Raw genomic sequence first — 13560 nt, 5'->3', positions numbered from 1 at the left:
AAAGGCCGACAAGACAAAAGGCCGTCTGAAAAAAGGCAGACATCCAAAAGGCCGACAAGACAAAAGGCCGACAAGACAAAAGGCCGACAAGACAAAAGGCCGACATCCAAAAGGCCGACAAGACAAAAGGTTGACAAGTTTTATAAATAACAAAACTACAATTACAGCCATATTTAATATATAACATATGTAATCACATACGACTTTTTAAGTTTCTAATCAATATTCTTAGGTACATACAATGGGATAAAAAAAACACACGATGTAACCAATTATTTTTTGCTGATATATTAGTCCATATATAAGGAAATCAAAGGGGTAAATTTACACATGTAGTCTAGTCAAGGCACTTGTTCTGCTTCATTTGGTTTCTTTGATTTCATGCGAAATATGGTGGTAATGCCACCTGTCTGTTTATTTTTTTGTACACTCCCATTATCTCCAGTCGCATGGACCCCATGGTTCACCTTATAAGTATCACAACATGCATTGTCTCTTGGCGTTCCACCTTGTTGCATGTGGGCGATGATGTCGGCGGCTTTTGACTTGGTTCTTTGATGATTATCACACCTCGGTTACATAGAAGGAGCTATGAAAGACAGCAGTGACAGCATTTCGCAATATCTAGGTGTTGATCCTTTGTATTTAAGACACATCCGTAATCTCCAGTCGCTTGACCCGATGGTTCACCTTATAAGGATAGCAACTAGCACCGTCTCTTCTCTTGAAAGTTTCACCTTTTTTCATGCCTTATTTTGATGATTGTCAGTATAGGAGCTATGCAGTAACACAACTTTTGCGATATTAGTATTTTTTATGCTTGTCGGCCTTATTTTTTGTCGGCCTTATGGTTTGTCGGCCTTATGGTCTGTCGGCCTTATGTCTGTCTGCCTTATGGCTGTCGGCCTTATGTCCTGTCGGCCTTTTGTCCATGTCGGCCTTTTGTCCGTGTCGGCCTTATGTCTTGTCGGCCTTTTGAATGTCGGCCTTTTGTCCTACACCATTTTAAAACACATAAATAAATAAAAATAAAATATAAATATAATCAATGAAAATGAGAGCATAATCGTATGTCCAAAAATTGATCATACATTTATTATTTACTTAATCGGTTCAAGTCTGTTAGACTAGATCTATAAATTAACGGTCCAGATGAATTATAGTTTATCTATTTCTGTAACATTGAAATAAGTATAGTGTATTAAATTCTACGCCCTGTCACCTTGGATTTACCTAACTTGGTGAAAGGATAATTTTAGTATTGGTTTCATTATTTTACAGCAATATGCCTAGTAAACTATAAGTTAGTCGACTATGCCTGTTGTAAGTTAAAATTAAATAAACCGGGAGTGATCTCCCCTAAACTTTCTCGAATATTCTTATATAAAATAACAGGGGATGGGAACTCGGGCTATAGACATGATTTTTAATCCATTTTAAATACTTAAAGTTTTAAAAATAGAATAAAATCTAGTAGACAAATTAAAAGCACACTAAGTGGACGCCAAATAAAAAAGTACATAATAGTGCGCAATATTATTAGTACTTTAAAAATTTACATTAGTTTTTTGAGAAATCAGAAGTAGCGTAAATTACTACTTCCGGTCAACAGAAATTACTCAACATTTGATAGAAGGTAGAGAATTAGATCTTTTACTTACATGTGAAATTTCATTTATCTATCTGAAATAGTACTCAAGTTATAGGCTTTTGAAAAATTCAAAGTAGGAAAAGTACCACTTCCGGTTATCGGAAATCGCTCAAAAGTTGATACGGATCTACGATTTTGATAAAATACTTATATATGAAATTTCATCAATCTAGCTGTAACGGTACTCAAGTTATCTTGTTTACACACGGACACACACACACACACAGACAGACAGACAGACACACAGACATACGGACAAGATAGCAAAATTATGTTTTTCCGTATCAGTGAGGTGTAAAAATCTCGATTTTTTTTTGCACGATTACAAGACTTTCTCTATACTTCGTATATACGAGAAAGTAAAAAGTGATAGTTATTTTAAAATCGACTAAAACATTATAATTTTTTATTTTTTATTATGAATCTACCATTTAAAATATAGATGTTTATAATTATTTTAAGATGCCAAGAAGTAAATTAGCATAGCAATAAATACTTTAAAAAGAACACCTCCTATTAATTTAATTTTTTTTGTAGGTATTAAAGGATTGGTCAGAATTTCATAAATTCAGCTGTTTAATAAAGGTGGCGTGAGATTTTTGTGTGTATCAGACTCTAAAATTGCTCAGTGCGACCAGGTTCCAATTTTGTAAAGATCTTTTCACCTGTGCCTGCAAAATCAAAATCAGAATTTATTTTATCTTTTATGTCAATGCATTTATAAACGATGGTTAAAATTATTGGCCTGAATTTTGAAAACAAAATATTTGTAGGAGAATTTCGAAAAAGTAACTGTCTCTTTAATGGCATTGAGTTAAAATTTTTAAACCATTTACCAACCGCTTGATATAGAATTCGGAAGGCTCTCATTTATAACATTCAGATCTTTGGTAACGTCATTTGCAGCTTTTTTTGATATTGTTGTTGATGATAAAGTTGTCTTATTTACTTCATTGGTCAGAAATTTGGCCTCCTCATCCTTTGGTAATGTTGTTATCGTTTTATTTGTTGTTGCTGCCGAAATTATTGAAACCTCAGCAGTACCTGACGAGATCGAAACTTTATTTTGATTTGAGGGGGATGTAGTTGTAATTTTAGTTCTTTTCGACGGGCTGACCGCTTGAATGGGGAATTGGGGCGTAGCTGAAGTTGCGATTGTCATTAAATTTGTTGTGGCTGGTATTGAGACAACCGCTGTTGTATCTGTAACCTCAGTTGTTGTAGCTGTAACCTCAGTTCTTGTAGCTATTGATTGCGTAGTCACGTCAGTAGCTCTTTTCGTTGCATTCATTGGGGTTGTTAGTTTATTTGCTGTTTTTCTTTCCTCGGTAGTGGCTACTTCAGTTGTTGTAACTAACGAAGCAGTGTTGAACACATCTGCTGTCATTGAACGTGCTATTTGTGATTGTGTTGCAACTGTAAAAGTTAAATGCGGATTCTCAAAGAAATGACAGTTACGGGGGGGGGGGGGGGGGGGGGTTGGGGTTATGGTTAGGGATAGAGTTAGGTTTAGGGTTAGCGTAAGGGCTGTGGTTATCGTTAACATTACCGTTACCGTTAACGTTTCCGTCACCGTCACAGACAAAGTTACCGTTACAGTTACCGTTACCGTTTCGATGATGGTTATGGTTAATGTTATTTGTATGTAATCCTACTAAATATTATAACATAAATGTAAGCCACTTTAATAACTTAAAGTACATTATTTTAACTTCTAATAGTTTGAATTTAAAAAAACAATAGATTTTATTATTAAATTAATCAGAGGAACCTTATGAGCTTTTATAAGTGACGATTTACAGAAGCCAAGAAATATTTCTATTTAATGATTCAAGAGATAGGAGGCAGTCCCCTGCCCCTATCGCCTGTCACTTTTTTAAATGCTCCCAGTCAAAAAACTTCTGAACATAAACACCCTGAAATAAAACACATCGACAACCCCCCTCCACGCGACATAAACCCCTTGGATAATACAAACGCTAAGCGTGTATAAATTCTTTTGCTAAATCCCCATTAGTTGCAATTTTTCCTATCTTGTTGACACACACACAAACACACAATCAAACACAAACACACATACAAGCACAACACACACACACACATACACACAAACATACATCAGAAAACTAAACACTTCTTCGGTTACTAAGTATCGTACAGAAACAGCCCAATAAAATTTCTAAAATCTTGCATGATCTCTCATTTTCAACTTATTTTTTGTTGAATTATATGTGTACACCATTTTCCTAAAATAATAAAGTTGTGTGTTCATGTGAATACCTACGTTTTTGTTTCATTTTGATTACTCTTTATTTTAATGAACTAAGCCTAAATAACAAACGCCAAAGGTCAAAGGTCTTGCTTGTTTTATTTATGCTACCACATGACATATTTATGATTGAACACTAAAATCTTTATTTTTCAAGATGCGCAATATGATTTCTACAAACCGTTTTAGAATATTTATTATTTTTAGTTTAGATGGAGGGGGAGTTAATTAACCAATAGCTTAGCGTGCAGGATTTATTATTTCAATGCAATAATAGTCATTCACGCGTTAACTTACCATTATCGCCAGGATCTGAGGTGCTGCATTCTACTTCAGCATCTTGTATTTTAACGACATTTTCTAAGAGGAAAAAAATTTAATTTAAGACTAATTTAACCACGAATAATTTAATTATTTTTAATATAAAAGTGGGGTGAAGTAAAGTTACCTATTACTCAAAAGTTAATGAATAACATGTTTAATACATAAAAAAGTTGAAATATTTTAGCAAACGTTTATAAAAATGTATTTGGATAGATAGGGCTTAATACATTTTAATTATTTCTTATATACGAGAAAAATGGCCCGTTGAGGAAGGGTACAATGGGCGCTAGGTTGATAGTGCTGTCTATTTTCTCGGTACTTTAATTTATACAAAATATAGTCAAAGGCATATCCCTAAACCATGCACCTAATCTCATTCATAACAAAAGTCGCATTTAGAGTTTCTTTCAGGCAACTCTACTTGGGAGGAGGGGGCTTCGCCCCCCCCCCCCCCCACACACACTCCAAAACATGTCTACCGTCCCATTCAACGAAATATAATTATATACTTTTTCCAGTGTCCGCCCCCTCCCAGAAAATTCTACCCCCGCCCCCGAAAATTTCAAGTACCCCCACCCCTCTCCGGGGAGGAAAAAGTCTGAAAGAAACACTGGTCGCATTTGTAGATCATACAAACTAAAGGAAGAATCTGGGCGGGGCTTCGCCCCTACCGGAAGAGATGCTTGAAAAAACTGCACGCTAAACACTTTTTAGATTAGAAAAAGTTCCCTCCTCCGGGGAGGAAAAAGTCTGAAAGAAACACTGGTGTCGCGCTTAGCCACTACCCGAAGAATTGCATTAAAGAAATTGCAAGAAAACCACTTTTTAGATTAGACACATTAATTAAGCGGTAATTTTATTATAGAGTATCGATGAAGAAATTTCTTTTGAGTTGGGGAGGGGGGGCTCAGACGTTCTTAAGCGGGGATGGGGCTTCGCCCCTACCCGAAGAATTGTATGCAAGAAACTCTTCACAGCAAACCATTTAGATTAGACAAAATTGCCTTTTTATTCAATGTTTACTCGAGAATCAATGACGTCATATTACTGTGTGCACTCTCCGGCTTGAGATTATTTTCTACTCTATGCTAAATGTGACGACGACATACTTCGTTTTTCGAATTACTATGCATGTTTTTAATTTGCTTGTGGGTTAGGGTTAGATACATAGATAGACAGACAGCTAAACTATATGTGTCTGAATATATATACATATATATATATATATATATATATATATATATATATATATATATATATATATATATATATATATATATATATATATATATATATATATATATATATATATATATATATATAGCGAGAGAGAGAGAGAGAGAGTGAGAGAAAGACGGATAGATGTTTTTAACATGCTGCAGCTAATATACCTGTTTTAGTATTATCAGCCTTCATCTTGGAAGATTGCTTACATTGCCACTGCAATAATACTATGACGAAAAGAAGTGTCTGGCCTACTAAACCACATGAACATCCAATTATTATCCACACATAAGCATTCTCTGTAAAGTTTTAGAGACGATTAAGCTTCTTACAATTCATCAATAAAATATTTTAATATTTGTTGTTACAACATAAAGTACCTTTTTTGTCTAGGAATAAAAGACAGTTTACACATTGCAGGTTGAGGAAACGGGATCTTACTTGATCAAAATGGAAACCATGACTTCCCATAAACTCGAGATTTTTTTTTTACTTCAAACCAAAATCATGCATTTTAATTTCTATTTAAAACCCTACTATATTGTTTGATTTGGGGTAGCTATCTCATAATTTAAAATGTTTGTGATTATCTTAAATTCCAGCCAGGTAAAATGAAATATGGGAAGAAGAAATCTTAACAGCATTTACCTTTTTTGCAAAGTTCATCTGAAAAGAATACAAAAGTATAGCCAAGGGTGAGTGATAGTGAATCTCTAGATGGAGCAATTACAAAAGGAAATACTGATCCTAAAATTTAATATAACTTAAAAACTAAATTGATTTCAAGAATGGAATGGCGTGATTTATTGGTTATGTGAGTACACAAATTAAGTTATGAAAACGAAGAACGGCCAGGAATCTAACTAACCACTTACAAGTGCCGAAATTTCAGAAACAGATGAACTCGCCTTCGACTTCTCCATTTTATATTTTTTCAAGTGGTAAAAAAATAATTTTACATACTTACTAAAGATTTGTGTCGCCACGTGATCAGCCATGAAAAGAAAATACAAAGGAGTCATTTTTTTCTAATACCCTTTAGTCTGGAAAAAAAAAGATATTTGGATTAGCTAATGCTTTTTAAAAACTTTACACGGTCTTACAGCCTTATAGTATTGTGCATTGTTTTTTAGCGCAATTTCCATACGGACAATTGCGATTATTAACTCGTCATTTCTGGATGGATGTGTGTCCGCAGCCTTTAAGTCGTATCTCCTCCTCAACGAAGCAATATCGAGGACTAGTTCCAAAGCAAATATGTTAAGCAAGTTCCGAGGATGATTGTGGACCAAACAATTCCCGGAATTCCTTCCTGGATTTCCCGGAAAAGCCAAAAAACCTAGAACAAATACAGTTTTTGGTCCATATCTCGGCAACCAGACCACTTAGCGACTTGAAACATTTACCAATCGATTCCTGCCATAATTTAGAACAATATTGCCGAAGAATGTTTTCAAAAATATCCTTTCGTTCGGTCACCAAAAATTAATTAAGAACATTTAAACTGAGCATATTGTAGGCCTAGGATGATATTTACTACTTTTTTAAACTGAGCATCATGTAGGCCAACTTGTTAAAATAAAACTATTTCCGTTGATATAGGTTAATATAGTTGTTCTTTTTTTTTAGCGCAAAAAAATATCCTTTCGTTCGGTCACAAAAAATTAAAAATTGTTATGGATAACATAAGGAAATTGCGCTTAAATTGTCACTAGACTTTTTATTAACTTGTTTTTATTATCAGCATCTGCGATGCCTATTGATTTTTTTTTTTGCATTCTTTTTATAAAATACGTACAAATATTTCATAATTCTTCTCATTTATTGGCGATTATGTGAGAATAAATGTGTGTGTATTCTATTCACTGATATACGTTGTAGATGGATGGAGCATAGTTGGTTTTTTTGTATGGGGGGGGGGGGGGGGTAGGGGTGATTCATATAAGTTAAGAGCTAATTATTCTGCGTCGTTTAATTTAGTGAATAATGTCAGCTTAGTATGAGACATTGGAGCTGGGACGTAGGCAGGGATAGTCGGGGGTCGTGTAGGACTGGGTATAACTTATTAGGTTATAAACATGTACAAAGGACAGTGACTTGCGTGTCTATTAAGCAGCATATACCCGGCATGGTTCGGGTTTAGGAAATATATTACTTGAACGTGTACGTAAGCATAAGCTTAAATAACATAAACATAAACATATAAAAAAAACATTTAAAAAATTATGAATTAAACATTAACTTCAAAAATATAAACAACATACAACTAAACCCTCCCCCCTTCCCGTATGCAGGATGTTACATTTTCTTTGATTTTTTATTTTATTTCACATGTCGTTAATTTAAATGTTACGTTTTAGAAAATGAAACATTTTTATAAAACCATCCAAATTTTTTTTTTAAGATTTAAAAAAAATAATGAATAATAAACGCTTTAAGAATATTACACTATGTCGATCAAATAGATTTTTTCTAATATATCCATATATATTCATATATATTCATATATATATATTCATATATATATTCATATATATATATATATATATATATATATATATATATATATATATATATATATATATATATATATATATATATATATATATATATATAATACTAGCGTACCCGACCCCGCGCGTTGCCGCGAGAACAGAAAAAAGTCCGACGACTATATAAGGGTTTCATCCATGCGTTACCAATCCTATATTCTTAAACTTGTGACCTTGTTTTCTAAAAGTGAGTTATTTAAATGTAAACAATGCCTGCGTTTGGCTGATAAATATCGGGACACAGGTTTACCTACAATACCGTTTGAAAATCGTGAGTTTACATTAATAACTCACCGAAATAATGTGGTAGAACACACTTCGGTGACCGCCCTTGTGTCAGGGACGTAGGGTGGCGCTCTCAGGAGCCCCCCCCCCCACACACACACCGATTACACAACCGCGTACGGCCCCTGGCTCCCTAAAACTAACAGGCGCCATCGTGCCAAACAGCATCCTGTTAACAATGATGCAGATTGCGTCATTCGCTAAAGTGACACAAATGAACAGAAGTTTTTTTGACACGTAAATGAGGTAGAAAACACTACGGTGACAGCCCATGTGTCAGGGACGTAGAGTGGCGCTCTCAGGAACCCCCGTATATAGAGAAAAATCGCACCATCCCGTGGCGCCGCCCTTGCGAAATTATTTTTTTTTACAGAACACTTGCCCAGATTGTCCTCATCAACTCCCCCAAAGTCTCATGGCTATCGGATGAACGGCATCAAACCAAAATCGACTTTTATTTTTATATACCGTACATATAGAAAAATCGCACCCTCCTGTGGCGCCGCCCTTGCAAAATTAAAAATGATTTTTTTACAAAACCCTTCCCCGAATTGCTCTAATCAACTCCCCAAAGTTTGACGGCGATTGAATGAACAGTGTGAATCTGCAATCGACTCTTATTTTTTGTATACCGTATATTGAGAAAAAACAAATCGCGCCCTGCAGGGCGCCACCCCTGCGAATTTGAAATTTTTTTTTCGCATAAACCTCCCCAGGAATATTCTCAACAACTTCCCAAAGTTTCACGGCGATGTGATAAGAGGTGTGGTAATGCATAAAAGACACACACACACTGACACACAGACACACATACATTGCTTTTTACATATATATATATATATATATATATATATATATATATATATATATTTATATATATATAATATATTAACATGTATGTATATATACATATCTAATGTAACATTCCTACCTTCTACCTAAACCCTTCGATAGAGGTTTGGGCAGATAAATAGAGTAAGGATCAATAAGCAATAAAAACTTGTTGTGACTATTAATATCCTTTAATGCTTCGTTAAAGCTACAACGCATAGAACAACATTTCAAAAAATTAACAGCTTATTCAATCTAATACATAAAAGAAAAATGTTCGTATAACATACCTAATAAAAATTACAACAGTTTCACAGCTTAATTTCGGAACAGTTCAAGATATTAGTGAGTAATGACAAGGTTGCCTAGAATCTATATTAAAACGTTATATCATTAAAGGAATACCCAATAAATTGTGTGCAACGCAGTAATGTAATCTTTTAAAATAGATCTCTTTCTCGTATACACACAACCGCACACACACAAAGCGCAACACACGGGGTGGATCAAAGCATACACTACATCGTTACACACTTTAACGCATACCATTTTACACAGCACGACTACATGAACAACACCTTAAGCAAACCTCACACAACACCGGTCCAAACGTCACATTAAGATCTCTAAACTAATCTTTATATATATATATATATATATATATATATATATATATATATATATATATATATATATATATATATATATATATACATATATATATATATATATACATATATATATATATATATATATATATATATATATATGTATATATATATATATATATATATACATACATACATATATATATATATATATATATATATATATATATATATATATATATATATATATATATATATATATATGTATATATATATATATATATATATATATATATATATATATATATATATATATATATATAAATAACTAGTGTAGTTACAAAAACAATGTAATAGTGTCTATCAATACGGACAAGATCAAAGTCATAACTAAACTGAATTATTTATAGTTATTATGAAACTGTTGTGACGTACCTTGTGTTACTAAAATAGAATTTGACTTGACAACGTAAAGACAAACGGACAATCTATATATATAAAGCAAAGTGGTCAAGTGCCCGATAGGGCAATTCCCGGCGCCGCAGGCGCGTCAAATTTGGCAAGATGGTGCCTTCGGGCGATAGAACACGAAGGCCGGTGACGGTTGGGAGAAAAGTCTACGGAGAGGGGGTCAAAAGTGACCTCGACTGACCGGCGCCTTATATGGGCTATATTACGAAAAAAAATTTCCTCCGACGACCCCCCTTGAAATTTTGTGAGGTGGTAGGAGAAGGCCTCGGGGTGTCACAAAAAACTCGCCACGTCCGGGAAAATTCGTTAAATCAGTCAAAACTGACCAGTCGTATTTCCCTATATAATCTTTGTATTTTATGGGAAAAACAGAGGGTCATTTCAAAACGGATTTTAGGGCACTTACCCTCTTAACATCTGGCTAATTTTTTGCATGCTCTTAGGTAAATGGCTTGACCTTTAGGGAAAATTGTCGGTTTCATTCAAAGCCCTCGATAAGGGCTAAAAAATGACCGCGAGTGAAATTTTCTTTATATGAGCTCTATTACGAAAAAAAATTTCCTCCGACGACCCCCCTTGAAATTTTGTGAAGTGGTAGGAGAACGCCTGGGGATGTCACAAAAAACTCGCCATGTCCGGGAAAATTCGTTAAATGGGTCAAAACTGACCAGTCGTATTTCCCTATATAATCTTTGTATTTTATTGGAAAAACAGAGGGTCATTTCAAAACGGATTTTAGGGCACTTTCCCTCTTAACATCTGGCTACTTTTTTGCATGCTCTTAGGTAAATGGCTTGACCTTTAGGAGAACTGTCGGTTTCACTCAAAGCCCTCGACGAGGGCTAAAAAGTGACCGCGAGTAAAATTCTCTTTATATGAGCTCTATTACGAAAAAAAATTTCCTCCGACGACCCCCCTTGAAATTTTGTGAGGTGGTAGGAGAACGCCTTGGGTTGTCACAAAAAACTCGCCATGTCCGGGAAAATCCGTTAAATGGGTCAAAACTGACCAGTCTTATTTCCCTATATAATCTCTGTATTTTATGGGAAAAACAGAGGGTGGTTTCAAAACGGATTTGAGGGCACTTACCATCTTTACATCTGGCTAATTTTTTGCATGCTCTTAGGTAAATGGCTTGACCTTTAGGAGAACTGTCGGTTTCACTCAAAGCCCTCGACGAGGGCTAAAAAGTGACCGCGAGTAAAATTCTCTTCATATGAGCTCATTTACGAAAAAAATTTTCCTCCGACGACCCCCCCTTGAAATTTTGTGAGGTGGTAGGAGAACGCCTTGGGGTGTCACAAAAAACTCGCCATGTCCGGGAAAATTCGTTAAATGGATCAAAACTGACCAGTCTTATTTCCCTATATAATCTCTGTATTTTATGGGAAAAACAGAGGGTGGTTTCAAAACGGATTTGAGGGCACTTACCATCTTTACATCTGGCTAATTTTTTGCATGCTCTTAGGTAAATGGCTTGCCCTTTAGGGAAAACTGTCGGTTTTACTCAAAGCCCTCGACGAGGGCTAAAAAGTGACCGCGAGTGAAATTTTCTTTATATGAGCTCTATTACGAAAAAAAATTTCCTCCGACGACCCCCCTTGAAATTTTGTGAGGTTGTAGGAGAACGGCTCGGGGTGTCACAAAAAACTCGCCATGTCCGGGAAAATTCGTTAAATGGGTCAAAACTGTCCAGTCGTATTTCCCTATATAATCTTTGTATTTTATGGGAAAAACAGAGGGTCATTTCAAAACGGATTTGAGGGCACTTACAGTCTTTACATCTGGCTAATTTTTTGCATGCTCTTAGGTAAATGGCTTGACCTTTAGGGAAAACTGTCGGTTTCACTCAAAGCCCTCGACGAGGGCTAAAAAGTGACCGCGAGTGAAATTCTCTTAATATGAGCTTTTTTACGAAAAAATTTTCCTCCGACGACCTCCCTTGAAATTTTGTGCGGTGGTAGGAGAACCCCTTGGGGTGTCACAAAAAACTCGCCATGTCCGGGAAAATTCGTTAAATGGGTCAAAACTGACCAGTCGTATTTCCCTATATAATCTTTGTATTTTATGGGAAAAACAGAGGGTCATTTCAAAACGGATTTTAGGACACTTACCCACTATATATCTGGCTCTTTTTTTTGCATGCTCTTAGGTAAATGGCTTGACCTTTAGGGATAGCTGTCGGTTTCACTCAAAGCCCTCGACGAGGGCTAAAAAGTGACCGCGAGTGAAATTCTCTTTATATGAGCTCTATTAAGAACAAAAATTTCCTCCGACGACCCCCCTTGAAATTTTGTGAGGTGGTAGGAGAACGCCTTGGGGTGTCACAAAAAACTCGCCATGTCCGGGAAAATTCGTTAAATGGGTCAAAACTGTCCAGTCGTATTTCCCTATATAATCTGTATTTTATTGGAAAAACAGAGGGTGATTTCAAAACCGATTTGAGGGCACTTACCGTCTTTACATCTGGCTAATTTTTTGCATGCTCTTAGGTAAATGGCTTGACCTTTAGAGAAATCTGTCGGTTTCACTCAAAGCCCTCGACGAGGGCTAAAAAGTGAACGCGAGTGAAATTCTCATTATACGAGATTTGGTCATTTGGTCTTTGAACAGGGGAAGTAACTTTGTATTGTAATAGTTTTTAAATATTTTGTATTCTCTTTTCAAGAAAAAAACAAAAATCATATAGTATAGCATTGTTTTAAATTAATATTTTGTTCTAAATTAAGTTTTGCATTGTACTGAAATTGTAAAAATTAATTGTGAAAGTAATTTATTATAATATTTTATTGATACTATTGAGAAATCCCTTGCAGTTCTAATAACCGTGCGAGTAATAAGTTTGCGAATATTCCATCAATATCTGGGTAGCATAAAATTACTCCACTGTATAAATTTAGGCCCTAAGCATTTAAGATAGCAGTCAATCACATATTAATTAATTATTCTATTCCTCAATTTTTTTTGAAAACCTAAGCGAAGCTAGGCAGTATGCCTAGTATAAAAATAAGGCCTGCCGAACAAGAGATGCATACGATTATTATTCAAGGGTGCTGGCCATGCTTACTCTGAAGAGAAATTATGAAGAGGTCCCACTGACAAGTTTCATATTCGATGAGGACGTTTTGTCTCTACGGAAACCGTATTGAAACGGGTCCTTTTGTCGGGAGCTAAAATGACTTGGTCCATTTGTCGCTGGCCCTTTGGACGGATTCGATGTGACAGGGCTCTTATTTGGTTCCATTTTGTTGGGTTCGTTTTGACGGGGTCGTTTGGTCACAGGCCGTTTTGACGCCGCATGGTGCGATATATTTTGGACCTCATTTTAATTGCAGTAGCACAACC

The 13560-nt window shown here is 35.3% G+C and overlaps 1 protein-coding gene across 2 annotated transcripts; it reads right to left on the bottom strand.

The window, feature by feature from the left end:
• Positions 1–1585: 1585 nt before the first annotated feature.
• On the bottom strand, positions 1586–10229 carry LOC131939609 (uncharacterized). Of its 2 annotated transcripts, none has more exons than XM_059298019.1 (7): positions 10180–10229; positions 6436–6511; positions 6117–6134; positions 5636–5767; positions 4218–4280; positions 2492–3067; positions 1586–2322 (listed from the first exon to the last, which is right to left on the bottom strand). In XM_059298019.1, the coding sequence occupies exons 2-7, from the start codon at positions 6488–6490 to the stop codon at positions 2267–2269; spliced, it is 900 nt and encodes a 299-aa protein (XP_059154002.1). In that variant the 5' UTR covers positions 6491–6511; positions 10180–10229; the 3' UTR covers positions 1586–2266. The 2 variants fall into 2 exon arrangements, with proteins under 2 accessions (XP_059154002.1, XP_059154001.1); XM_059298018.1 differs by lacking the exon at positions 10180–10229 and adding an exon at positions 9427–9502.
• Between the last annotated feature and the right edge of the window lie 3331 nt (positions 10230–13560).

This window comes from Physella acuta, unplaced genomic scaffold, assembly GCF_028476545.2.
Source record: "Physella acuta isolate Inbredline_101_S28 unplaced genomic scaffold, ASM2847654v3 ptg000284l, whole genome shotgun sequence".
Classification (NCBI taxonomy): domain Eukaryota; kingdom Metazoa; phylum Mollusca; class Gastropoda; family Physidae; genus Physella; species Physella acuta.
This window is presented reverse-complemented; position numbering and strand designations above follow the sequence as displayed.